Genomic DNA, 25,931 nt, shown 5'->3' with positions numbered 1-25,931 from the left:
GACATTCTGGTCCCATTCTTTATTATAGGATGTGTTTTTAGGCAAGACTGAGAGAGCGGATTCCCTTGGCTGAGAAGCAACCCCATACATGAATGGTTGCAGGATGCTTTACAGTTGGCATGAGACAAGACTGGTGGTATCGCTCACCTTGTCTTCTCCGAACAAGTTGTTTTCTAGATGTTCCAAACAATCGGAAAGGGGATTCATCAGAGAAAATGACTTTACCCTAGTCCTCAGCAGTCCACTCCCTGTACCTTTTGCAGAATATCAGTCTGTCCCTGATGGTTTTTTCTGGAGAGAAGTGGCTTCTTTGTTCCCCTCCTTGACACCAGGCCTTGCTCCAAGAGTCTCCACCACCACAGTGCCTGCAGATGCACTCACAACTGCCTGCTGCCATTCCTGAGCAAGCTCTGCACTGCTGGTACCCTGATCCCGAAGCGGAAACACTTTTAAGACAGTCCTGGCACTTGCGGGTCCTTCTTGGGTGCCCTGGAGTCTTTTTGGCATCAATGGAACCGCTCTCCTTGAATTCCTTGATGATGTGATAGATTGTTGACTGAGGTGCAATCTTTCTAGCTGCGATACTCTTCCCTGTTAGGCCAGTTTTGTGCAGTGCAATGATGACTGCACGTGTTTCTTTAGAGATAACTATAGAGAGAAGAGAAACAATGATGCTAAGCACCAGCCTCCTTCTAAAGAGTCCAGTGGTGTGATTCTTACTTAATCATGACCGATTGATCTCCAGCCCTGTCCTCATCAACACCCACACCTGTGTTAATGGAGTAATCACTGAAACGACGTTAGCTGCTACTTTTAAGGCAGGCCTGCAATGAAGTTGAAATGTGTTTTGGGGGAAAAAGTTCATTTTTTAGGCAAATATTGACTTTGCAATTAATAGCTGTTCAGATCAGAATGTTATAAAGAGCTGATCACTCTTTATACCATTCTGGAGTATATGCAAATTGCCATTATAAAACCTGATGCAGTAGACTTAACATTTGTATCATTCTCAAAACTTTTGGCCATGACTGTACGCAGCAAACATCCACAATATAAGAAGAGAGCTCAGTACGTGAGCAATTTTACATACACAAATAAAACCAAAAGGTACAACAAAGAAGACACTAAACCCCAATAAACCATATATTTTCTGAAAGCAGACATGTGCCCTATTTTCTAGATTGCATTAAGAAGTTTAAAGACAAAGGCACCTTCACGTAATTTTGGTTCAAAGTGTAAAATTTTATTTACAAAAGGTTCAAATTTAATGGCAAAAAATGTGCTCAAAACAGAAAATAATTAGCTTCACACTAATTAAATGTAACAGATGAAGTTCATAGATATCTAGTGGTTATATGTTGACATGAGTAATCAAAAAAAACTAAAAATGAAATAACCAACACACACAATTGAAAATCTGTAATTTGTTAATTTTCTTTCCCTAAACCACAATAGCACCACCGGAGAGGGTGGGGGTTCAGCACTAAGCGGTGCTGTCGTGGTTCAGGATAAGAAAATTACCGGTCCGTCATTACAGATTACCCCCTCACCACAACAGCACCGCCAGAGACCGTACAACACTGCTTAGGAACAACAGAGGATAGTACCCTACGACCAAATGATAGATCTTAACAACCCCCCACATTCAAACGTTAGACAAAAAAAAAAAAAAAAAAAAAAACTGTAGACAGTAGCTACAGCTCTGGTAGAATGAGCCTTCAGGTAGCTGCAGAAATGGCAAGTCTAATCCATCCAGCTATGGTACTGGAAGAGACTTTCCCACCAAACAGAACAAAGAGGCTGACTTCCTCTAAGGCAGTGATGACTAACCTATGGAACTGGTGCCAGAGGTGGCACTCAGAGCCCTTTCTGTGGGCACTCAGGCCATCACCAGAGAGGACTCCAGGTATCTTCCTGCAGTCCCAGACAGCCCAGGACTTGCTGTGCACAGAGCTATTTTAAAGTGACAGCTCTACCTGGGACTATTTTCTGCTTTATTGGTGTCCTAAGGGTGCTGGTATCAATGAAAACTGTGACAGAGAAGGGAGTATAAATCACAAATTAAATTTCTGTGTTGGCACTTTGCGATAAATAAGCGGATCTTTGTTGTAGTTTGGGCACTCGGTCTCTAAAAGGTTCGCCATCACTGCTCTAAGGGGCCTTTCTATCTAGGTATTCTAATATAGCCTGCCTACCATCTAGATTATGAAATTCCTTTTCTTGTTCTGATGGACTGGCACAGAAAGAGGGAAGAATTACTTCTTGGGATCTGTGAAACTTGCATACCACTTTAGGAAGTAAAGTCAGCTCTGTTAGCAAAATTACTCTGTCCTCAAATTTTTGTGTAAAAGGGTTTGCAGAACATTCTTTTGCATGCAAAAAAGATTCTAGAATGTAGACTAGTCTCACTTCCATATGAAGCTGAAGGTGGCAAGAATTTATTTGGGCCCATGGAACCGCTAGAATAGCTGTGGTAGGGAGACCTAATGCTGACAAAATCTACCCTCTATCTGGAAGGTTATTATTCAATAATTCCTGTACTGTATACTGTATATACTCAAGTATAAGCCGACCCGAGTATAAACCAAGGTACCTAATATATATATATATAGCCAGTGCCTGCCCCCCAATATATAGCCAGTCCCCCTCCGCATATAGGCAATCCTGACCCCCCCTTTAAAAAAAAATCCAAAAACTCTGTACTTGCCTTTTCTACCACCGCAGATCATCTTCTGTCTTCAGCTCAGTCTTCTGCTCCCTGCGCAGTCCTGTCACATACACCATGACATCATAGTGGGTGCCGCACACGCTATGATATCAGCAAGCAGCTGACGTCATGGCGTGTGCGACGCAGCCAATTGGACCGGAAGATGGAATTGGAGTCAGAAGAGGACCTGCAGGGGGCGTCGGAAAGGAGAGTACAAGGAGAGTTTAGCTCCTTCCCTATAGCAAACTTTAAGTTCGCAAACTTTTTTCTCTCTTTTGTGGGCTCCCAATTACCTCTATTCAGCATTTAACACAATTTTTGTGCTTTACTAGCACTCTCTTGCATTGGCCAGTCACGTGATTGTGGGCGTCTCCTCTGGTCACATGATCAGGGGGCAGGGCCTGGACACATGTCTAGGGCTTTAATTGTCGGCCAGTTTATATGCTTGCTAAGGTATGAGTAAGGACCACTAAAATGTAAAAGTCCGAAACGCGTCACCCAGTCCTGTTTGTACAAACATGTTTTCATCATGTTTTGTTATTTTTCCACCATGTTATTTGTTTTTACTATTTTTTTGCTATGAATAAACTTTGAAGATTTTTTACTCAAGCTGGTGCCGAAGGACGCCTTCCTTTTTCATCCATATTCACATATCTTACCTGGGACCGGACCAGGCTTCTTCTAGTCCCGACGAGCACAGCTACATTTATATGGAGCGACCCTTTACTCTCCACAGGTGAGCTTACACCTTTTGTTTTTCTTTGTTTGCATCATCATATTTTTTTCTCCGGCATTTTTGTGTATAGCTCCCTGTTGCATAAACCAATAAGAATATACATATATATTTTTTACATAAGAGACTGGGTCGCCCGTAATATATTTTTTTCTATATTGTCACACCAACATTTTGTTTAAAACCTTTTTTTTTCCCTCACTGTAAGACATAAACCGCAAAATCTTTTGGACTCTTTCCTTTTTGCAAGCATATATTTCTATCCTTGACATTATGGAGCAATCCTCTAATGGACAAACTACGGATTTCTACAATGATCACCAACGCCTACATAAAGTTAAATCCATCTTTTCCCAATCAGAAACAACACCAGATGTCGATGCTCAAACTTGGGGCATAAAAAAGGAACTGGAAAAAGCGATGTCAATGAGACTCAACTATGGTGGGATTCAACCACTTTGACAAATTATTTACAAAAACGCATGATTCCCAGGGGACTACGTATATGCAAATACCCCACCACCTCATATGATGCAGAGTTTACAAATCGGTGGAATCATACTCTCTCAGAGTGCTCCTTTCAGCTGATGTCACTAATTATAGAACAAGAACAGAAAAACATCCAAACTATACAAACGAACATAGAAACGAACCACACAGCTGAAACAACAGATCACTACTGATTCCTATGACTCTTTTTTACAACAGACCAAAGAACGCTTGGACCAACAAGAAAAACGAATTATGGAAGTGAAAAAAAACAAGTTTAACCGGGATAATGTTGACTACTTAACAGACAGAGTCTATGTGAGGGATTCTAGAACACCTTGCTCAATTCTGAGAAAACGCAATCAGAGGAGACGTTCATCCAGTAAAGTCTCCTTCTCATCATCCGTATACGAGTCGGACTTGAATACGGAACATTCAGACACAGAAAGACCCACCACACACAATGCAAACCAGTCAAAAAACGAGATCTCTCCCTCTTCACACATTCCTACAAAAAAAAAAATGCGGTGAGCAGGGAGAAACTTCCAAAGGAGAAAATCAATACACAACTCGCCAAACCAACAAGAACAAAAACAACAGAAAGAACTAACGCATTGTAATAGTGTGATTAATCTGTCTGCGTGTACTCTATCAAAAAATCAACTATCCCTACTGGCAAAAGGTCTAAGCTATGCACCTAAGAAAAATATGGATCTGTTTACCACTATGTGTGATGTCAATAAATTTGTTTGAGCTCTCACAATTAAAAAGCATTTTTTTACTCCATCACAACCTAATATGGAAGTTGCTACCTCGGTCCCTCTAGACCAGTGATGGCGAACCTTTTACAGACCGAGTGCCCAAACTACATCCAAAATCCACTTATTTACCGTGAAGTGCCAGCATGGAATTTTATACCTTAACTTACTGCTACCTGTTCTTCCACATCTTTCAATTGTATCGGCTGCCTGAGGCCACCAATATAGTTGACAGAAGGAAGGCAAAATCAAACTCATAGTTTCTTTCCAGGGTCTCTCTGAACAGTAAGAAATGGTGGATCCAGCAAGATGACCTCCAAAGATAATGCAGTTCTGTCAACACCTTCTTACTTTCCCTGCTGTTACAAAGACCCAATAAAGTGTCACTTTAAAATAGCGCTGAGAGCAGCATCTCTTAAGTTGAAGATTCAGTGTTTGGTGAACTCTGTGTCCTTGGACAAAGGCCTGAGTGCCCACAGAAAGGGCTCCGAGTGCCACCTCTGGCACCCGTGCCATAGGTTCGCCATCACTGCTCTAGACATTACGGATACAAGGGATAATGCATATAATCTGGAAATGCGTTTTTCTGATTTATACACTCTTTTCCAGCGAAATTTTCACTGTTGTTCCAGTGAAAATGTCGATACATCGACCCTAGTACAGAGGAGTAATCCAAATTTTTACCCCATCAATTCAAGGGTCCCCGAAATGGACCTCTTCCAAGAGGCAGTAGAAAGAGATCTTACTCTACTACATACCACTACCGCTCAATCAACAGATCACAATCTTACCAGAGGGGAACAACTGGCCATAAAGGAAATCAAAGATAACCCATTTATAGCGGTACGACCCTCTGATAAGGGGGGCACCATAGTTATCTTAGACAAAGAATTATATCGCAGATCCGTTTTACTTTTACTGGATGATGAAGTCACATAAAAAATTACCCAAAGATCCAACACCATCTGTCAGTCAAATGTTGACAAACCTCTTACAAGAAGGAGTGCATCTACAGCTTTTTGACAAAAACACCATGGACTTTCTATTACCTTCTCACCCAATATGTCTTCTATGCTTTACCTAAAACGCATAAAGGCACCTTTCCTTATGCATATCGCCCCATTGTATCGGGAAACAATTCCCTATTAGAAAGATTGGGCTCATGGCTCGACACTCTCCTGCAGCCCCTTGTCAAGCGACTCCCAGCCTACATCAGAGACAGCAAAGCAGTCCTCGCAGCAATGGACAACTTCACCTGGACACAAAACTGTACATGGCTGTCGTGCGACGTCACAGCACTCTATACCTCAATCCCCCACGGTCTTGCCTGCAGTGCAACAGCATATCATCTTTCAAAATACAGCCAATATTCACAGATTCTGCAGGACTACATTGTTCTTGTTTTACATTTTTTTATTATCTAACAATTTTTTCACTTTTGATAACCAGTTTTTTCTTCAATAGGTGGGATGCCCTATGGGGGCCCGTTTTTCCCCCTTCTTTGGCAAACTTGTTTGTTGCCATGTGGGAGGAGCGGGTCCTATACCACGAATCCAACCCCTTCTTGTCAGACATCCAATGGTATGGGCGTTACATCGATGACTGTCTCCTGGTGTGGTCTGGACGCCGGGAGACAGTCACCGACTTTGTGGCGTACCTTAACAACAACGAATTCAATTTGAAATTTACTTATGATTTTCAGGAGTCCACCATTGCTTTCTTGGATGTCCGTCTGTCCGGACATCCAGACACCAACACAGTAACTACAGAAAGCCAACATCAGGTAATACACTACTCAGAGCGGACAGTAATCACATCAAACATACCATTAGGAATTTACCGATAGGGGAGTACATCCGTGCGAAAAGGGCTTCCTCTTCACAACAGAGCTATCACAAAACATGTAAAGAACTTGAAGTCCGTCTAAGGGAAAGAGGATATGGCAAAGCACTATGCAAAAGAGCCCAAAGGATAGCAGACACGCAGCCACGATCACACTATCTCAAAGATAAAGTTTCCAATATTTCCGACCAACAAAATAAAATTTATTTCAGCACTCGTTTTAGTAATCAATATGAACAAATCATCTCCATTATCAAAAAATACTTACCCATCTTGTACCATAACGACTTTTTGAAACACATTCTAGACAATGGCATTAATTTTGTCCCCACCAGAGCTGTCACACTTGGCAATTTACTTTCACCCAATGTTTTCATCTCTAAAGAACTACAAACCCCCTGGCTCACCCATAAAGGCAGCTTTTGCTGCGGTGGTACCAGATGTAATATCTGTAAACTTATGCACAAATGCCACACCTTCAAATCTCACAGTAATGGCAAAAGTTTCTCTATCTACAGTTACATTAATTGTGAAACTAGTTGGGTCATTTATGTTATTGAATGTACCCAATGCTGTCTCCAATATGTAGGATGCACAGCCCGGAAACTTAAAGACCGCATCTCAGAACATATTACAGGAGCCAACCCGAGAACACTTGCCAGCACCCGAAGTATCACGGGCGCTTCCAAACACTTTCGTGACTCACATGGGGGGAACATACAGTACATGCGGGTCACGGGAATAGATCGAGTTTTTCCCAACAAGAGAGGTGGAGATAGAAACAAACAGCTGTATCTCAGAGAGGCGAAGTGGATTCTTACCCTAGGCACACGTCATCCTCAGGGTTTAAATTATAGAAACGATCTGACATACATATATTAACACTTTTGCATCTTTACTTCTCAGGTTCTATTTCTTTATTCCATACCTTAGATTTGCATTCTCATTTCTCTTGTTTTTCCCCCATTTACACCTATACAGCCCTAAACGCAATCACTGTGTTTCCTAGTCTTTTTCCTGTACCTTATAGTCACATGACTTGTGGGCGTCTCCTTTCGTCACATGACTAGGAGGCAGAGCCTAGGTGCACGTACTATGCATTTAGCTCCTTCCCTATAGCAAACTTTAAGTTCGCAAACTTTTTTCTCTCTTTTGTGGGCTCCCAATTACCTCTATTCAGCATTTAACACAATTTTTGTGCTTTACTAGCACGCTCTTGCATTGGCCAGTCACGTGATTGTGGGCGTCTCCTCTGGTCACATGATCAGGGGGCAGGGCCTGGACACATGTCTAGGGCTTTAATTGTCGGCCAGTTTATATGCTTGCTAGGTACGAGTAAGGACCGCTAAAATGTAAAGGTCCGAAACGCGTCACCCAGTCCTGTTTGTACAAACATGTTTTCATCATGTTTTGTTATTTTTACACCATGTTATTTGTTTTTACTATTTTTTTGCTATGAATAAACTTTGAAGATTTTTTACTCAAGCTGGTGCCGAACGACGCCTTCCTTTTTCGTCCATATTCACAAGGAGAGTATAATTCTTCTTCATTGATTTGAGTATAAAACGTGTTTTTCACATTTTTTGTGCCGAAAAAAAAAATAAAAAATTCAGCTTATACTTGAGTATAAATAGTAAATCCCTAAATTTTGCAGACCTCATCTGGGGGAAGAAAAGATTTGACTGAAAGAATCCAGGCGGATCTTTTTGACTGTGATGATTTTAAGGGTTTACTTTTAAATTTATAAAAATCAACCCAGTTGACACAATCTCCTGAACTCAAGTAATTGGGATGAAACCGCTTCTGCTGATTCTACCAACAAAAAAATTAATCCAGACAGGGGACAAATAAATGGTATAATTGTATTAAGGAGTCTATTTCCGCTATAATTTTAGTGAATACCCTAGGAGCAATGTCCACTGCAAAAGGGCATAGCCCTGAATTGGAAATGTGTGAAGGTTAAAAAATTTAAAAATACTGCAACCCTTGGTAATATGCGTCAGATAAATCGATTGACGCCATGTAATGGAAAAAGTGAATTTATTGCGGATTTTAATGTCTCCATCTAAAATTTTTCAACCAACAAAAAATTATTCAGAGGTTTTAAATTAATGATAATAATTAATTAATGATTAATGAGCCATCAGGTTTTCAGATATGGAATAGGGTCGAGTAGAACCCCAATTCCTCCTCATGTGGTGGGACCTTTATTAGAACAGCCTTCCGAAGAACAACATTGACCTATAAACTCCAGCAGATCTGGGTTTGAAAGATTTTAAATCTTCGTAGTGGGGGTATAAGAATAGAAGCTTCAGGCCATCATGAATGACAACTGGCACTCATTTATTATTATTAGACAACCGCTCTTTTTAACCATACAGCCTTCTCTTCTTATACCATAATCTAACATGTGAAGGATATCTAATTGGATGAAACAGATAACTGAAGTCCCCATAGATATAGTTGGCTAATTAGTGGGCACTGTTTTATGGTGACAACTGAACAAATTTCTTTTCTTTGAAATGCATAGGGATAGTTGTGCGGCAGCATATCACTGGTTAGACATCAGTCTACGCAAACAGCAGACCAACTGGATAGTGTAGAAAAAAAAACAAAACATCTACCTACCATAATAGTTGGTTCAGTAGCTTATGAAAAATCCAATTAACGGTAAAACTAATTTGCATCTGAAGTAACAGATGATTTAAAACGTTAGGGTAGAACTGCAGACAATGCTGACGTTTCTCTAAAACGGATATAAAAATAAAAAAACAGTAAAAATGTCTGATCAATTAAAATACAAAACCAGTGAATCCCAGCATTTAAGCCCGGGACGGGCTTCATGTTCATTAGAACATGAAGTCTATGCCTGCGTGAGCACTAAGGGTTATGAGCTTATCTGCACAGAGCTGATAAAGCCAAGTGAAGTGAGCAGCATGAAGAGCAGAAACAGACAAATAAAGTTCTGTAGAATCACAGACTGGGGTGGAGAAACCGATAGGGAACAGGGAAATCTTGAACCTCACTATTCTGTGCAGGAGACATCTGCATACACTGTCACATCCTCCTCCTCTGTGAGAAGGGAACAGGAGCTCCATTAAACTGACCGGGAAACAAAGTATGGATTCATAGGGCTTGTCAGCGCATGGAGAGGAGGATGCCATTGCAGTACTGAGGTAATCTGAGGGGCAGAGGGTGCACTAACATTTTTACAGAAGGGTAATAATACTATTTTTGGGGAAGTATTTTCAGCTGAGGAGGAATATCGGTAATACACACACACACACATATACACATACATATATATTATCTCATAGACGTATACACTATAATGCTAATAGATGCTATTTATACAAATACAAAAATAAAAATCATCTCAGTCAGTACCTTCTGTTCTCCTCCTCCCCCTAGCCGCTGATGCCACCAACCACCGGCACACACCAAATACATAGAGTGCAGTGAGCACTCACTCACTCACCCAGCACTGCTCTCAGGTCCTGCCTGGATCAAAAAACAGTAGTTACACACCGGTAATGATGTTTCCTTGTACCACGACGGCACCAACCAGAGAGAGGGATCCGCCCCCAGGGACAGGAAACCTGAGCATATGTATATATACACACACTTTTTTTCCAAACACCCATATGACCGCCACTAAGAAAAAAGTAAGAACACACACCCGGGTGGGAATATACCAGGTGCCGTCATGGTACGAGGAAACATCATTACCAGTGAGAAACTACTGTTTTTCCCCAGCACCATGACAGCACCAACCATAGAGATTTTCAGAGAGAAAAAATTATATTTAGGGAGAGATAATAGAAGAGAGTACTCTTATCCCAAAGGAAAGGTCAAAAGAACTCGCCACATCTAACCAGTAGTGCTTAAAGAAGGTGTGGGGGGGTAGACCAACATGCCGCCTGACATATCTGATCTAGAGAGGCATGCCTAAACTCAGCTCAGGAAGTGGCCAGTGCACGGGTTGAATGGGCATGAATGCTTTCTGTGACAGATTTCTTGGCTACTTCATAGGCCAACTGGATAGTAGCCCTAGTCCATCTAGCGATGGCTGTTGAAGATTCCTTTGTCCCTTCCTGAAAAAAGAACAAACAGACTGTTTTACGGAAAGATTTTTAAACTTCTAAATACAGGATTACACAACGCCTAACATCCAAATGATCAAAAGATGTTTCCCTTTTTGACTTTGGATTTGTACAAAAAGATGGAAGGATCACCTCCTGGAACCTATGGAAACTTGAAACTACCTTCAGTTGAAACTCCGGGTCAGGTTTCAAAATTATTTTATCTTCACACAAAGTAAAGTACGGGGGTCTACAAGATAACACGGCCCTTTCACCAACTCTCCTGACCGAGGTAATGGCTACAAGGTTTTAAGGGTAAGAAGTTTTAAGGATCTAAGGGCTCGAAGGGATGATCTGATAGTGACCCTAAAACAAGGGATAAATCCCAAGGGGGGCATCTAGACCTAATGGAAAGGCAAAGTCTTAATGAATGCCTTAATGAATCTAGTTAACCACGGGTGATTAGCTATATCCTGGTAAAAAAAAAAAAGAGCCGCTAAGGCAGACACTTGAACCTTTAATGAAGCTGGTTTTAACCCTTTCTATAGGCCTAACTTTTGAAAACTCTAGAATACTACCAAAATCTGGATTTCGCATATCAATGGATTTATGGCCCATAAATGACAAAAAAAGCCCTCCAAGTTCTTAAATAGATTCTATATGTAACCGGCTTTCTACTCTTCTGAAGAGTTGAGATAACCTGCCCTGAAAGACCCTTCTTTTCTATTATCAACCTTTCAATAGCCATGCCGTGAGATGCAGACCCTTCACCTCTGGATGATAAATAGGCCCCTGGTATAATAGGTCTTTCCTCTCTGGAAGGATCCAGGGGTCCGCTATCGACATGTCTTTTAGTCATGAAAAACAGGCACGGTGAGGCCAAAAGGGGGCAATGAGAATGACCTTTGCTTTGTCTCGTTTTATCTTCCCCAGAGTTCTTGGTATTAGGATCATGGGAGGGAAAGCGTACAGCAGGTGATGACCACCCCAATTTTGGGAGAAAGCATCTACCGCTAATGGACAATCTCTGGAGTCGGGAGAAAAAAAAAAAAACTGTTCTACCTTTCGATTTCTTCTGTTGGCAAATAGGTCTATGTCTGGGAGACCCCAAAGTCTGCCTATCATGTCGAACACTACTTTGCTGAGGGCCCATTCCCTCTGGTGATATTGCGGCTCAGAAAATCTGCCTGAATGTTCTGTGACCCCTTTATGTAGACTGCATTCAGGTATATTGGATTTGCCTCTGCCAACCGAAAAATCTGCATAGCTATATTTAAGAGATGTGGACTCTTTGTCCCTCCCTGCTTGTTAATGTAGGCAATTGCTGTAGGGTTGTCTGATCTTACTGAAATACTTTGACCCTTTAGTAGTGGAAGAGCTTCTTTTAACCCTTTCAGTACCGCCAAGCATTCCTTGCTATTGGAAGATAGTCTTTTCTGAGGGCTCCACGGTCCCTGGAACACTCTGTCCTCTACATGTGCTCCCCAACCACAGGGACTGGCGTCTGTAGTGATTATCTTTTCTGGATTTGATACCCAGGGGAGACCCCTTCCCAGATTCTGTCCAGGAACTTAATACCCCTTCTGGAATTATCTCTGTCTAGGGAGGTTGGATTTTTGTCCCAGGACTGTAGAAGAAAATTTTGTTTTATTCTTAAGTGACACTGCGCCCAGGGAACTGTTGGAATGGCGGCTACTAAGCTTCCCAATATGTTTTTAACCTAGATTTACTTCCCCTTATCTTCTCCTGTTTTTCCTAAGGGAAGAAAAGATTTTTGACAATCCGAATCAGGTAGAACCCCTAGAAACAATTTTTGACAGGAAGGAATTAATCTCAGATTTTTCTACATTTACTGTCCACCCCAGGAAATGTCGAATTTTGTGTATTCTGACTACCTGGATTTTTACTGCCTCTTCTGATGGGCCCACCAAAAGGAAGTAGTCTAGATAGGGTATAAACAGACCTAGTTCTAACCTTATAAAGGCTGCCATTTCCGATACAATCTTGGTAAATACCCTTGGTGCTATGGCTATTCCAAAGGGAAGAGCTCTGTATTAGAAATGGACGATTTCTTGCCCTATCTGCAACGCAAATCTCAGGTATCTTTGATACTCCGGGTGGATAGCTACGTGATAGTAGGCATCTGTGAGATCTATTGATGCCATAAAACAACCCGGGAATAACAAATTTACTGCAGACCTTAGAGTTTCTATCTTGAAGCTTGGTACTCTGAGGAATTTGTTTAACTGTTTTAGATTTATTATGGTCCTCAAGGCCCCACTCGGTTTCTTTACCCAAAAGAGTTGAATAAAACCACTGACCTCTTTCTCCTAATGGGACTGGACACAGTACCTTTTTGGAAAGCAGCCCGGTTATTTCTGACATGGCACTGCCCCCTTCCCCCACTGGAATCTTTGTTATCCTGAACTTCTGGGTAGGGGTATTTATGAAGTCCAATGTTATCCCCTGTAGAATGGATCTGAGGATCCAATCGCTGTTCGAAATCTGTTTCCAGGCAAGGAAGAAAGTGGGATAAACTTCCTCCCACCTGGAGCCTCACGTCATTGTGGGCGGGGATTGGGTTGTCTAGATTGTACCTGTTGCTGACCGAACAGGTAACCTCTATTTGTTTGAGGTGGTCTGGAGGAGCGCGTTCTTGGTTCTCTATCCCACCTCTGGAACCTTGTCCTCCGAAAGGATTTGGATCTATAAGGGGTGGAAGGGAAGGGGAAACCTTTTTTCTTGTCTCCCGCTTTCTCTAATAAATCATCAAGTATAGGACCGAACAGGAAATTTACATCACAAGGTATACCACAGAGTCTGCTTCTCCCCGACCAATTTTTAAGCCACAGAGCTCTTCTGGCTGAATTGGACATGGCTGCAAGTCTAGCCAAGAGTTTTTAAACATCCACCGATGCATCTGCCAGGAGGGCAGCACCTTTCTGGATATTTGCGACTGATACTCCCTGGATACTTTATTTTGAATGCCCCCTTCTAATTGGTCCAACCATAATAGAACCGAGCTGGCTACACAGGCTGCTGCTACTGCTGGCCTAAAAGAAGTGGTAAACGATTCCCAAGATTTTTTGAAGAAAGCCTTCCGCCTTCCTATCCATGGGATCCTTTAAAGAATGTATGTCTTCAAAAGGGAGAGAAGAACCGCGGGACATCTTTATAATAGAGGCACCTACTTTAGGTGGAGGGCCCCAAGATGAAGTAGGATTCTCTTCAAAAGGGTATTTTCGGGGCTCTGCCACTCCTTATTAATTAGGGCCGTTATAGTATTATGTAAAGGAAAGGTGCGTCTTTTCCTTTGTCTGCCAGAACATTATACCCTGTACTATTTTGGGTTGTTTCTTCTCTTCTACATCCATGGAAGATCTGACCAATCTCAATAAACTCTCCATATCCTCTTTTAGGAATAGAGAACGTCCTGTTAATTCCTCTTCAGAGGCCGAAGAGTCTAATTCCTCTCCCCTTTCTCTCTCTTCTTCAGTAGCAGAAAGTTCCACCACAGGATTAACCGCTGAGGATGGGCCCGGGAGATCTTTCTCTACTGAAAATGGCCTTGGTTCAATAGCTTCCTTAACAGTCACCTGAACCTCCTCCCCAATTATAGAACGTAGGGATTCAAGCCAAGAAGAGGATTCTTCAGTAATCATTTTAGAAATACATGCTGAACAGGCGTTTTTTTCATAGTTTGATGGAAATTTTCTACCACAGATTCTGCATTCTCTGTGGTGAGTCTTTTTAGTAGCCTTTTTGGGAGTATCTTCTCACTAAATTATGTTAGAAAATCACCATCAGTATACATGTGAGAATAAGCTCCAAACACACTCACCATACCAAGATTACCGGAGTTGGAGTTCTCAAAGGCTCAGGAGCTTCACGTCTTTCTGCCATCCTGGTAGAGTGTGAGGCACCGAGTCTATTTTAGGCGGGAGGTTTTATATCATAAGCTCCGCCCCCCTGCCGGGTCAGAAGGGGATGCGGTGACCCCCTTCAGTCAGTGAGTAATATGTGCTGCACAAAGCAAGCACGCTCTAAACTATTTGTATAAACCCAGGAGGAGGACTATATCCCCTGGGCTCCCCCTGGTTTTGCAGAACGCTGCTCTCCCTCGCAGCACCGCAAACCGGAAGTAGTCATACCTTGAGTTCCGGTCGCGCCATCAGCTGACTCTCCACGCCGGTACACTGCAGCTCCATACACTGCCGTCCTCCCCGGTCACTGGGGATTCCTGCAGCCCGGAGGAGGAGAACTTCGGCGTCTACACCTGGTCCCGATGCATCTCCGACAACGGGTGCACTCCATGGATCGGAGGCCGCTGTTTGGGATGGTGAGTTCTCCAGACTGCCACACAGCAGTCTACACATAAGAGAAAAAGAAAAAACGATAGAACTCATGGTCCGGAGCTCAGGTCCCCTCTAGGGACAGGAAACCACTGAGGCAGGATTGGAAGAACACGTTTTTTTATGCTCAGGTTTCCTGTCCCTGGGGGCGGATCACTCTCTGGTTGGTGCCATCGTGGTGCTGGGGAAACAATGGCGGCTGCTGCACAGGCCTGCAGAACGGGCAGGGAGTGCTGGAGAATGACTTATCAATGAACAGCAGCCCGTATGTCTCCCCTGGGGCCGGGGCTCTCGCTCCGGGTCTCTACAGTGCTGACATGGATCACTTTGTCACGTGTGCTGCTGATATTTCCCTCCTTTGCAGCGCACACTGAACTGCTCAGATTGTACGCTGCAGGGGATAATTGCCAAGCATACCTTTACACATGGCAATTATTTTAGGGAGTAATGGCGCCTCATCATGCGTCTATGATACGCCTGCATCTATAAAAGAGAAAAAAAAAAAAAAACACCTGTCTTTCATTACACAATGAACATGGGCATACAAGAGACCGCTTATGTAACAGCCCCTTTGGGCACAAAAAAGAAAAAACATTCCAAGAGAGGAACAGGAGGAGGTAGACATAGATCCAGATACTCTGTCCGCTGGGGAGAACTCGTTTCTACCATCTGTCCTCCAGCCCAAGCAAACCCTGCTCCACGCTGCTGTATGGCACTAGCTGCCCTCGTTCCTCTCCTCCCCCGGACAAGCTTCCCCTGTCATGTCCCTCCAGCCACGGAAGGTGATATACTGGAGGTCGGGGTAAAGGCCAAGTGTGCAGAGCTGCGTCCGTCCTCCTGTTTCTACCCTTCACTCTCAGCACAGCATCAGCTATCATCATGGCAGAGGAGCCATGAGAAGAAGCTCCCTCAGCTGCCCTCCTCATCACCAGGGGAACTGCCAGCTCTGATGACAGGACTGCAGGGCACCGAGGCCAATGCACTGCAACAGAAGATCAAGAACTCCATTTGGTAAGCTGCAGAGCCCCATGTCCTGTCATTCATGTAGCATGTTATATCTGCTATCCTCCTGTACACGTGACTGACATATATGACATGTATAACATGGAGAACACACGACCAAATATCTTATGTATGTATTTTGTACATGTCACTTTTTACTAAGGGCCATGCGCCAGTTTTCTGTCGGACTTTGCACATTCTATTAGGTGCAACCTGCTTGTGCCGGCATTTAAGAAGTGTCTGCACCACATTAGTGTTGTAGGCTACCGTTTTGTGGCATGGCTGCACTACTTTTTAAAACGACACATTTCTGCACTGAACGCGGTGCCAAATTTGTATGACAGAAATGTGTTGCATGCCCATGTTAAAGGTGCACCAAAAAAGTGGTGCTCTACGGGGCACTATATTCATGACGAACGTGCACCAAAAATCCTGTACCCGATGCGCCCTGCACAGTAACACAGGAAACTGCACATAATACAGACTGCACTGTTCTTAGTAAATGTGCCGCACTGACTCCCCTGCTCCACAAGAAATGCGGCAGAACCAGGTATTAAAAAAAAAAAATTGAAAAAGTGAGAGACTTTAGCTGACAAGGATCGCCTGCCTGCCTATGTTTAGTATTGCATCACTATCAGTTATATGGTTACAGGGTAAAGGTAATACAATTTAGGCTGCTTTTACGCATTCCAGTTGACTTGTGTTAAGAAACGCGAGTGAAGCGGAATGGGGAGGGGCTTTGTGCGATCATACGTGTTTCAGCTGACACGCATGTGATCTGTAAGGGTGGGGTCACACATACTGCTAGCACTGCATTTACAAATGCAGCACTGGCGTGCGGGGGCGAGTCTTGGGACAATAAAATATGCTTTTTTATGGTGTGTACTCCTTGTCGGCTACAAATACTCCTCCAAAATGCCAAGAGGAGTATTTTTACTCTGCCTTGAAAAAGTATTTTTACTCTGCCTAGTCATATACACTGTTAATAGCCAGCCCCAACTTGAGATAGCCCATCCCAAAACCAATGCACTTGAGCAAATTGCCGCTTCAATACCTTAACGTTTTAATTAGCTTAAACTTAGGGAAATGTATTGCAGGCTTGAATACATTCTATGGCCAGTATACTATGCTTGTCTTACCACTAGTACAAATCACCTGCGTTACCTCATATAAAACATCTGCTAACATTATTCTATACATTTTGCGGCCAGTATACTATGCTTGTCTCACCACTTGTATAAATCACTTTCTTTACCTCATATAAAACCGTTTGTCTCACCATCTGCTGTATTCCCTACAATACCAAGCACTGTACTCATTCATCCATCGATGCATTGATCTATCTGTGTATGTTTTCGTTCCTGGATCTATGCCTAGACGCATGGTTCCATTCCTCCCAGAGATCGCGATAACGCCTCTACAAGCGTCTATTACACCCCCAAAAAACCACCATGCGTAGAAATATGCTTGAAGGTTTTCTTGTTTAACCGCGGGCTGTCGGCACTTGCTGCGATCCTGCAAAGGAGCGCCGCCCCCTTCTCCCCTGCCAAGCCATCTTGCGATTGTGATGGAAAGTCATGTGATCGCAGCTGAGGTCACATGACGTTCTACATTGGCCGCGGGCTGGAGCAGTGAGTAGCTCCACCCATCCCCATGGCCATGTGCGATTATGCACACACAGCCATCAACAAGATTGAGCTGTCTATGAGACCACTCAATCCTGTACTGTGACGGGGGATAATATTATCAGCCACTTGTATTTTCACCTGCCCCTGTATACAGTAAGAGGCTGCAGGGAAGGTGCTATATGCATCCTCTCTGCATGTCTCTGTATACAGATCTTATGGGCTCTTACCATTAGATCACTGTCATCTGTGCTCTATATATAAGATTAGCAAGGAACACGTGTGCTCCTGTAAAAAAAATAAAATAAAAAGAATTATGCCCTGAATCCCCCAAAAATAAATTTAGCGGTGCCAGCCCCTGCCCACTCTGTTGGGGTTTGGGGCTGGCATGAGCCCCGGCCTGCTCTGTGAGAGGGGGAGTGTCTGGGGCCGGCGTCAGACCCAGTCTTCTCTGTGGGGAGCTCTCTTTCTGGGACTGGCTTTAGCCCCAAACCGTGCTCTGGGGGCAGTCTGGGGCCGGTACCAGCCCTAGATATTACTACAGTTGTCTCAAGTGGCTACTTAAAGGGCATCTACACCCAGGATGAAGGAATGTATGCAAATGAGCATGAGGGCCTCCAGGCTCCATAGGTGTTAATAGAGACTGGAGCACCACAGGCTCATTTGCATACAGTCTTTCATCCTGGTGGTAGATGTCCTTTAAGCACAAAAACACTGATCTATAACAATTTTCTTGTATAAATAGACAATAATAAAAATATTTATTTGTACAGCGCCATCCTATTCCGTAGCGCTTTAAAAATCATGGGGGACATATACAAATTACAAATATACATATACAAATTAATAATAAAATACATTACAGAGTAGAAACATATGGAACAATAGTCAATTATATGACTGTTAATTACATATTTGTAGTACTGAAAATTCCATACTCCTCCTCAGCTGAAATTACTCCTCAAAAATGGTAAGGAGCATTATTACCCTTCTGGAAAAATGTTAGTGCGACCTCCAATTCCTTCTATTTATTTAATTATTCTTCTCCTGCCATCATCCATTTCGCATAGGGTGTACCTTGCTCTGGCTCTCATTTTCACAAGTGGCAGCCTTCTCTTCAGGCACACGGGCACATTACTCGAACACCAGTTATTCCATCTACCTACAATAGTCTTGTGGCCGCGGTCTTTCATAGCGCGGTAGCGCGGACCTTGCTCCAATGCGCACGCCCATCTTAAGTGAGCTCGATGCGCTCGGTAATTGATTATACCGTAGTGCGCAAACGCACAAACTCAGGTCTAGGAGATCCCCTAAATTGCATGTGCAGGCGTGCTTGGAGGGATGCCAGCCAGTTACCACCGCACAGAGGGACTTGCTTCTATCAACAGGTGGGTGCATCTACATTAGATTACAATAAGAAACATAATCCAATCTGCTTATATCATTCCACAATACTCATGACCCACCCTCATTACATTGTATGTACATCCAACTGGGAAGCCATCTGTATATATGCATCTAATTACTCATCTGATTGTTTTTATACATTCATTTATGTTTTCATGACGATACAATGTTATACATTTTAAAAACTAACTATATACATTTTTTGCCTAACCACACCTATGTATTGGCATTTTGGTTCCAACTGGTTGACATTAAGTGGTAACCTCCCTCCCTTCCTGAAATTTGGGTTATATATTGGGAGAACCAATATATGTCAATTGTCTTTTATCTTATGAACTGGTCTGATGAAAAGAATGTAAACAGAACGATAAAACAAAAAGAGAGGACAGCGCCTCGTGTAATACTGTTGGGATCAATGGTTGGTGAGAGAAGAGAGTACTGCTCACCTGAAAGCACTTTGTTACAGTGCAGTTTGTAGCCCACCCTGGGGAAGGATTCCGGATTGTATGGCTAATTGAAGCCACACACACACACATATTTTTTATGTTTTATTGATTGATGGATTTGCCTTTTACCATAATTATACATTAGTAATAATAAATTTGATGTGCTCTCTATTACGGAGTTGAATCAGTTAATCAGCTATTCTGGTGTAGATACCCCAAACTGACAAGTTCTTACTACCGCATGGGTGCTCTTTTTTTTTTTTAAATCCTACTGCTTTCATGCGTCTATGCCACATGGTGAGGCATGGTGCGATCTCTGCTAAGGGAGATAGCAAAGAAATTACTGCATATATTGATTTGTGGAAAAAGAACCCCTTTAAGTTACTCTTTAATAAAAAGTGATCAAAAACATTTTCACTGCATTTGGAATTTTTTTCCTGTTTTCCAGTACACGGCATGGAGAATTAACCCCATTATTGACCACCCATACGGTTTTTTAGGTCTGTCACTAAGGTACCTTGGGCTAGGTGCCTTTTCCATTGGCCTAGCCCAAGTTCTGCACAGGGAAGAACAGCAACAACTGCCGGGACCCTCGTCTAACTTGAGTGCCAATCCGGGCTGTTTAAGCCGTTAGATCCCAAGGTCAATGCTGCTCCCTCCCTTCCTGACATCCCGCGATGCTGTCGAACAGCAGGGGAGCTAATGAAGGTGCCTGGGTCTGTCATCGGAATGGTTATTACAATTCATTAACATGAACTAGTGATTACATCATCACTATATATGATTTTTTAAAAAGTGGGAAAAAAGTAAAAACACTACATATTAGGCATCACTGTGTCCCAAAATTCTCAATGTGTAAAAAAATAAAAACAGTTATTCATGGCAGTGAACCCCGTAACAGAAAAATGCGCCCAAATGTCCAAATCGGCACTATTTTACCATTCTGCAACATAAAATTTTTTAAAAAGTGATCAAAAGGTCGTGCAGTCCTCAAAATGGTAGCAATGAAAACGTTAGCTCGTCCAAGAAATAAATAAGGACATCGAAGTATGAAAAAGTTATTGGAGTCAGAATATGGCATGCATATTTGCAATTTTGTTATGCAATTTCTCCTGAGCACAACGATTTAGATTTTTTTTGCGTTACAAGTCTCTTTATATGTTATGGGGCTTATGGGCATTTTTATTGATTTATTACTTTATTTTTTATTGAATAACTTTTGTTATTTTTTACTTTTTGATTGTTTCCAACATGGGACATGAACAAGCAATCATCTGGTGGCTTGTTCATGATAATACTCTGCCATACTGATGTATTGCAGGGTATTAGCAGTGTCAGCCTATGCAGGATGACATTGTGCCTTTAAGACGCCATCACAGACGCCATCTTTCAGGCAGTGCCTACAGTCCCTGATCGGACCACAGGGTTGCCATAGCAATGATAGGCACCACCCCTCCCCCCCCCCCCTCAAGAACGGCAGGGGGGCCATCATGGGGGAAAGACCCCCCCCAAAGGCATGTTAAATTTAACAGGTTAAACATCCGTGATCGGCACCCACTCTGACCGCAGGTGTTGGCTATTAGTTTTCCGATGCCGGTTCGGCTCATATCTTGAGCTGAACCGGCATCAGAGCTGCGTCCGATATATCGGACGCTGAATGCTAAGTAACTGCGCTCAGTGTCCGATATATCGGATGCCGAGCATTAAGAGGTTAAACAGAACTTCCAGAACTCCTACGGCGCTTACCCTCTGCCCCCGGTAAGCGCCGCGGGGGGTCCAATCCACATGAGAAGCACTGGTGTCCGGTGAGTGCCATGTGGCTGCGTGAAGTCTCCCTAAACTGGCCTTGCCTCCTTGCAGGACCCAGCTGTAATCCACCGAGTCAGTTCACAGTCAGCCCCGGAAGTAGGGAATTCCGGCTCCTCTTAGTGAGCTGGCTCATTAGGCTCAGCTCACTAAGAAGAGCCGGCTCTTCTGGCTCCTGAACGGCTCCCTATTAAAAATATAAATGGAGAGCCACAGGCCAGTCAGTCACCGGACACCACATCACTTTTAACCCGATTTTATCAGGTTAAAGGGAATGTGTTGAGCCGATTAGGGGCGGGGTTTAGTGAGCCATCGGCTCATTGACAGGAGCCTGCTCAGGTCGTTCACGAACAAGAGCCGGTTCTTTGTGCCGTCGCGTTTGCGAACGACCCATCACTACCCGGAAGGTGTCCGACTGCTGCAGGCATTGGGCAGCCCCAGGGCATTTGCTGGATCTTGGGGCTGCCCTAAGGAGGATCGGATCCCCTGGTAATCGGCAGACTCAAGCCACTCATTAGTGACAAGCATCACAGTTTAACCCTTAGGGTGAAGTCAGACGTGACGCTTTGTCTGCGCTTGCAAACGCAAATGCAGACAAAGCCACGCCCCCCGGGGCGGCCCGATCACATCGGCGTTTCTATGGAAACGCCTGCGTTCGGGAACGAGACGCCGGTGTTTTGCATTAAATTAACGTTCCCGCAGGCATTTCCATAGAAACACCAATGCGATCGGGCCGCCCCGGGGGGCACGGCTTTGTCTGCGTTTGCAAGCGCCACGTTTGACATCACCCTTACACGCACTACAATGTCATAGTACGCCGTACAGTAGCTGGTGTACGGGGAGAGATCATGGGTTCCCAGCACATTGCATTGTAGATTTTGCGGTGCCTCTAAAGCATACAATTGGTTCTGCAGATAACAAGCCCTCATGCTTCTCTGAAAACGGAAAAATAAAAAATATTAGGGCTTTTTTATGTTCAAAAACAACACGACTGAAAATAGTTTGCCTGTTATGATTTCAGTCAATGTTAACCTATTCACGGTTCTAGAGGAAATATAATAACACTTCAACTAAATACTTGTCCCCCAGAGGATCTCTGAAGGTCAGTAACGCTAGTACTAACCCATTTGAGCTCCAACAACCCTCACCTGTATTAGGCACCTCCCGGTACCAAGCCCTGTACAATTCTCGCACTCTCCGTTTAGCATCACTCAAATCTCGGCTGAGGATCGGTTTAACGCTGCCAATTACACGGCTTGCGCATTTGGACGCAGCCATTTTCCAAGGGTGACGTCTGCACCGGAGTACTTCCTGTTGTGCATGACGTCGAGGGGCGTGACTTATCGGAAAAAAGGCGTGGTTTCCTTCATGACAGGAGGCTGGAGGGTGTGCAGCACTAGTTATAGGGATCTGTCTGCATACGGAGTTGTGTGTGGCAGGGATAGGATGGAGAGTCAGAGGGGGAGAAATGTCGGGTTGTCTGCAGTCGGAGCCTTTCACTTCCTACTTCACCTCCGTCTGTCTCGCTGTTTTTCTATGTGTTTTGTGGGAATAACTCTTTTAGAAGATTATTCCTTTACCTAGAGATTTCATTCAGTTTTTAGGTTTACATACCTATAGCAGTGCGGTTTTGTATCACCAGATCACTTAGATTTACTGGAGTTTACACACGGGTAGATGGAGGTATTGATTGTACTGTATAGTATTAGGTTACATGGTCGATACAACCTGGTGTGTACATGTAGGGAAGCAGTTTTTAATTGTCTGTGTATTTTGCTATATCATGTCTAAATAAAATAAAATGTATTCCATTTTTGAAGCCATGCGGGCATACCGCCGTGTGCTGGAGAGGAGGAGGAGGCGGCCCCTCCTCCCTCCATAGAGAATAGCGACGCACGGCCGCACACACGCCAAAAGATAGAGCATGCTCTATCTTTTTGCGGTGTGCGGGCCGGATCGGTGCCACACGTGTGGCACAGCATCTGCGCCGCGTCGCTATTGCCGTCTATGGGGACGTACATGCGGCCGCAAATTTGCGGCCGCATGTACGTCCCCGCAGACGGCCATGTGAATGTGCCCTTTGGTTGTATTTATGCATTTGTAGTGTATTGGCTGTTTACATGTTAATTTTACCAATTGTGCTCCCAATTTTGTTTATGTCCGTCTGATCATTTGCATAAACGAGGGAAAGGCGATCGCCTAGGGCGCTACCCTTGCCTCCCATCCTAAGGCCCCTTCCACACGTTTTTGGCTGCGTTTTTGTTCCATTTTTCCTTGGAGTAATTAGCGTTTTTGCGTTTTTCACGCGCGTGTTGTTAGCGTTTTTTTTGCGTTTTCGGCGCATTTTTCACGCGCGAGTCAATAGGAGACTCAAGCATTTTTCAAAGGGACCATGGTTTGGGATTAAAATGTGTTATTTAATTGAAAAATAATGTCTTCTGATAAGTTGCAAACATCTGCGATCTATTCTTCACTGTTCCCCGTGTATATTATCTCCCGACAAGTTAGCAGATGTGAAGAACAGTGAAGAATAGAATAAAACCAGTGAACACAGTGAAAACAGTGACCACAGGATCATTTAAGAGAAAAACACAGTGCAGAACACAGTGCAGAATAGATTACAGATGTTCGGCACATCTGCTTACTTGTCGGGAGATACGCGCGGAACGGTGCGGCCAAAATAGCATGTGAAGAACAATATATATGTGTGTGAAGAACAAATTGCAGATGTTTAAATACATCTGCAATGTGTTCTTCACACATATATATTGTTCTTCACATGCTATTTTGGCCGCACCGTTCCGCGCGTATCTCCCAACAAGTAAGCAGATGTGCCGAACATCTGTAATCTATTCTGCACTGTGTTCTGCACTGTGTTTTTCTCTTAAATGATCCTGTGGTCACTGTTTTCACTGTGTTCACTGGTTTTATTCTATTCTTCACTGTTCTTCACTGTGTTGTTTTAATTAAATGATCGTTCGCGAGCAGGGGAAATACTGTTATTCTGGTCACCTAGCAACCCTTACGTTTAAAACGCATTGCACTCGCATTGCACTTGCAATGATTGCGAGTGCAATGCGTTCTTGATGCATCTCCATAGACTTGAATGGGGCGTGAAAAACGCGCGTGACTCGCAAAAGTAGAGCATGCTGCGATTTTGACGCGCGTGAAAACGAACGCAAGCGTGCAAAACAACGCTAATGAAGAAAGACCCATTGAATACAATGGGACAGAGTGCAATGCAAGTTCTGCGCGTCAAATAAACGCGCAGAACTCACGCGTGAAAAACGCCAGTGTGGAAGGGGCTTAAGGCACCAGCCCGTTCATTAGTAACTGTTAGAGATTTTTATCTAGGGTTTAACTGCCCTTATTTCAGTTATACAGGTGACTTTCAAATTAACTTAAACACAAACCAAGACATGTCAGTCTCTTAGTGTATGATCTTCACCCCGTTTATTTCACACACAAGCGCATATATCAAAAGACATAGAATCATCAAAAAAGCGTGAATAGAATACTGCAATGCTATTGGCCACAATGAATCCACCAGCACATTCTCCGAAAAAGTCAACAGGCCTTGTTCACAGACATGTTTACACTAATTTCCCTGAGAAGAAAAAGATAAGCTGGCTCCAGAACCAAGATATAGAACTAAAGATGAAGGACAAACTGGATTCTCATTAAATGTCAAAGGAAATTAGTTGGCAGGCAAGCAAACCGGTTACATAAAATGAAGTTTGAATCATGACATTAACTGGACAGTGCTTGACCCCCTGGCGTGACCCCTGGCTAATACTTAAAATGGCGAACAGTAGTCAAGATAGCATCCGAAACCAGTGCGATCTCCTTAACAGTAATGATCATTTTTAAGGATACACATAGGGAGTGCAGGAAGGTTTTTTTTTCTGCAACAGGGGGAAGGCTGGATCCATAATACAGGGGGGGCAGGCTGGCTCTATACTACGGGGGTGGCCATGCTGGCTACAGGGGGGGTAGGCTGGCTCTATACTACAAGGGGGGTAGGCTGGCTCTATACTACAGGGGGGTAGGCTGGCTCTATACTACAGGGGGGCAGGCTGGCTCTATACCAAAGGGGGAAAGACTTGCTCTACAGTATAGAGTGGTAGGCTGGCTCTATACTACAGGGAGAGCAGTCTGCATACCTCACAACATTTCCGAAAGAGAAAGAGGGACAAAATAGCGGCACATGCCACTACTCGTGCAGCGGCGATCCTCCTAAACCACACCCCTAATAACGCCCAGGCAACGCCCCAAATTTTTACCATAATATAATAATAATCCTCGTCTCAATAATAATAATATTAAATAAATTTATGTCCAGGCTGGGAATTGAACCAACAACTTCTACACTCCACCTGGCTATGGGCTTAGAGCCTCAATCCACTAGGCTATGTGGTTGTCAATGTGAGGATTTAATGTAACCAAGAGATTAACTGTTACACTGTGGCACAGGCTCCATGCACTGGTATATAGGGATACATTTTCTCAGAGAGTATTATTGTAATTATTGAGACAATTATTATTATTGTTTTTATTATTATTATGGAGATGATTATTATTAACCCCTACGCGCACCAGGACGTTATAGTACGTCCCTGCGGGAAGATACTTCCTGCACGGGGATGTTCTTAAACGTCCTGCTTCTGGCACTGGCTCACGAA

At 43.5% G+C, this 25,931-nt stretch overlaps 1 protein-coding gene across 3 annotated transcripts in view; it reads right to left on the bottom strand.

Moving 5' to 3' along the window:
* Positions 1-22,616, bottom strand: part of NDUFA6 (NADH:ubiquinone oxidoreductase subunit A6) — a 37,518-nt gene extending 14,902 nt beyond the window's left edge. The window contains exon 1 of one of the 3 annotated variants that reach the window (XM_072128877.1): positions 22,398-22,616. In XM_072128877.1, coding sequence (XP_071984978.1) covers positions 22,398-22,527 — 130 coding nt within the window. In that variant the 5' untranslated portion in view covers positions 22,528-22,616. The remainder of the gene's footprint in view (positions 1-22,397) is intronic. The other 2 variants (XM_072128878.1, XM_072128879.1) reach the window with 2 other exon arrangements.
* Positions 22,617-25,931: the final 3,315 nt, after the last annotated feature.

The sequence above is a fragment of the Engystomops pustulosus genome, chromosome 10, assembly GCF_040894005.1.
Source record: "Engystomops pustulosus chromosome 10, aEngPut4.maternal, whole genome shotgun sequence".
NCBI classification, from domain to species: Eukaryota; Metazoa; Chordata; class Amphibia; order Anura; family Leptodactylidae; genus Engystomops; species Engystomops pustulosus.
The sequence above is the reverse complement of the archived record's forward strand: the minus strand, read 5'-3'. Positions and strand labels throughout refer to the sequence as shown.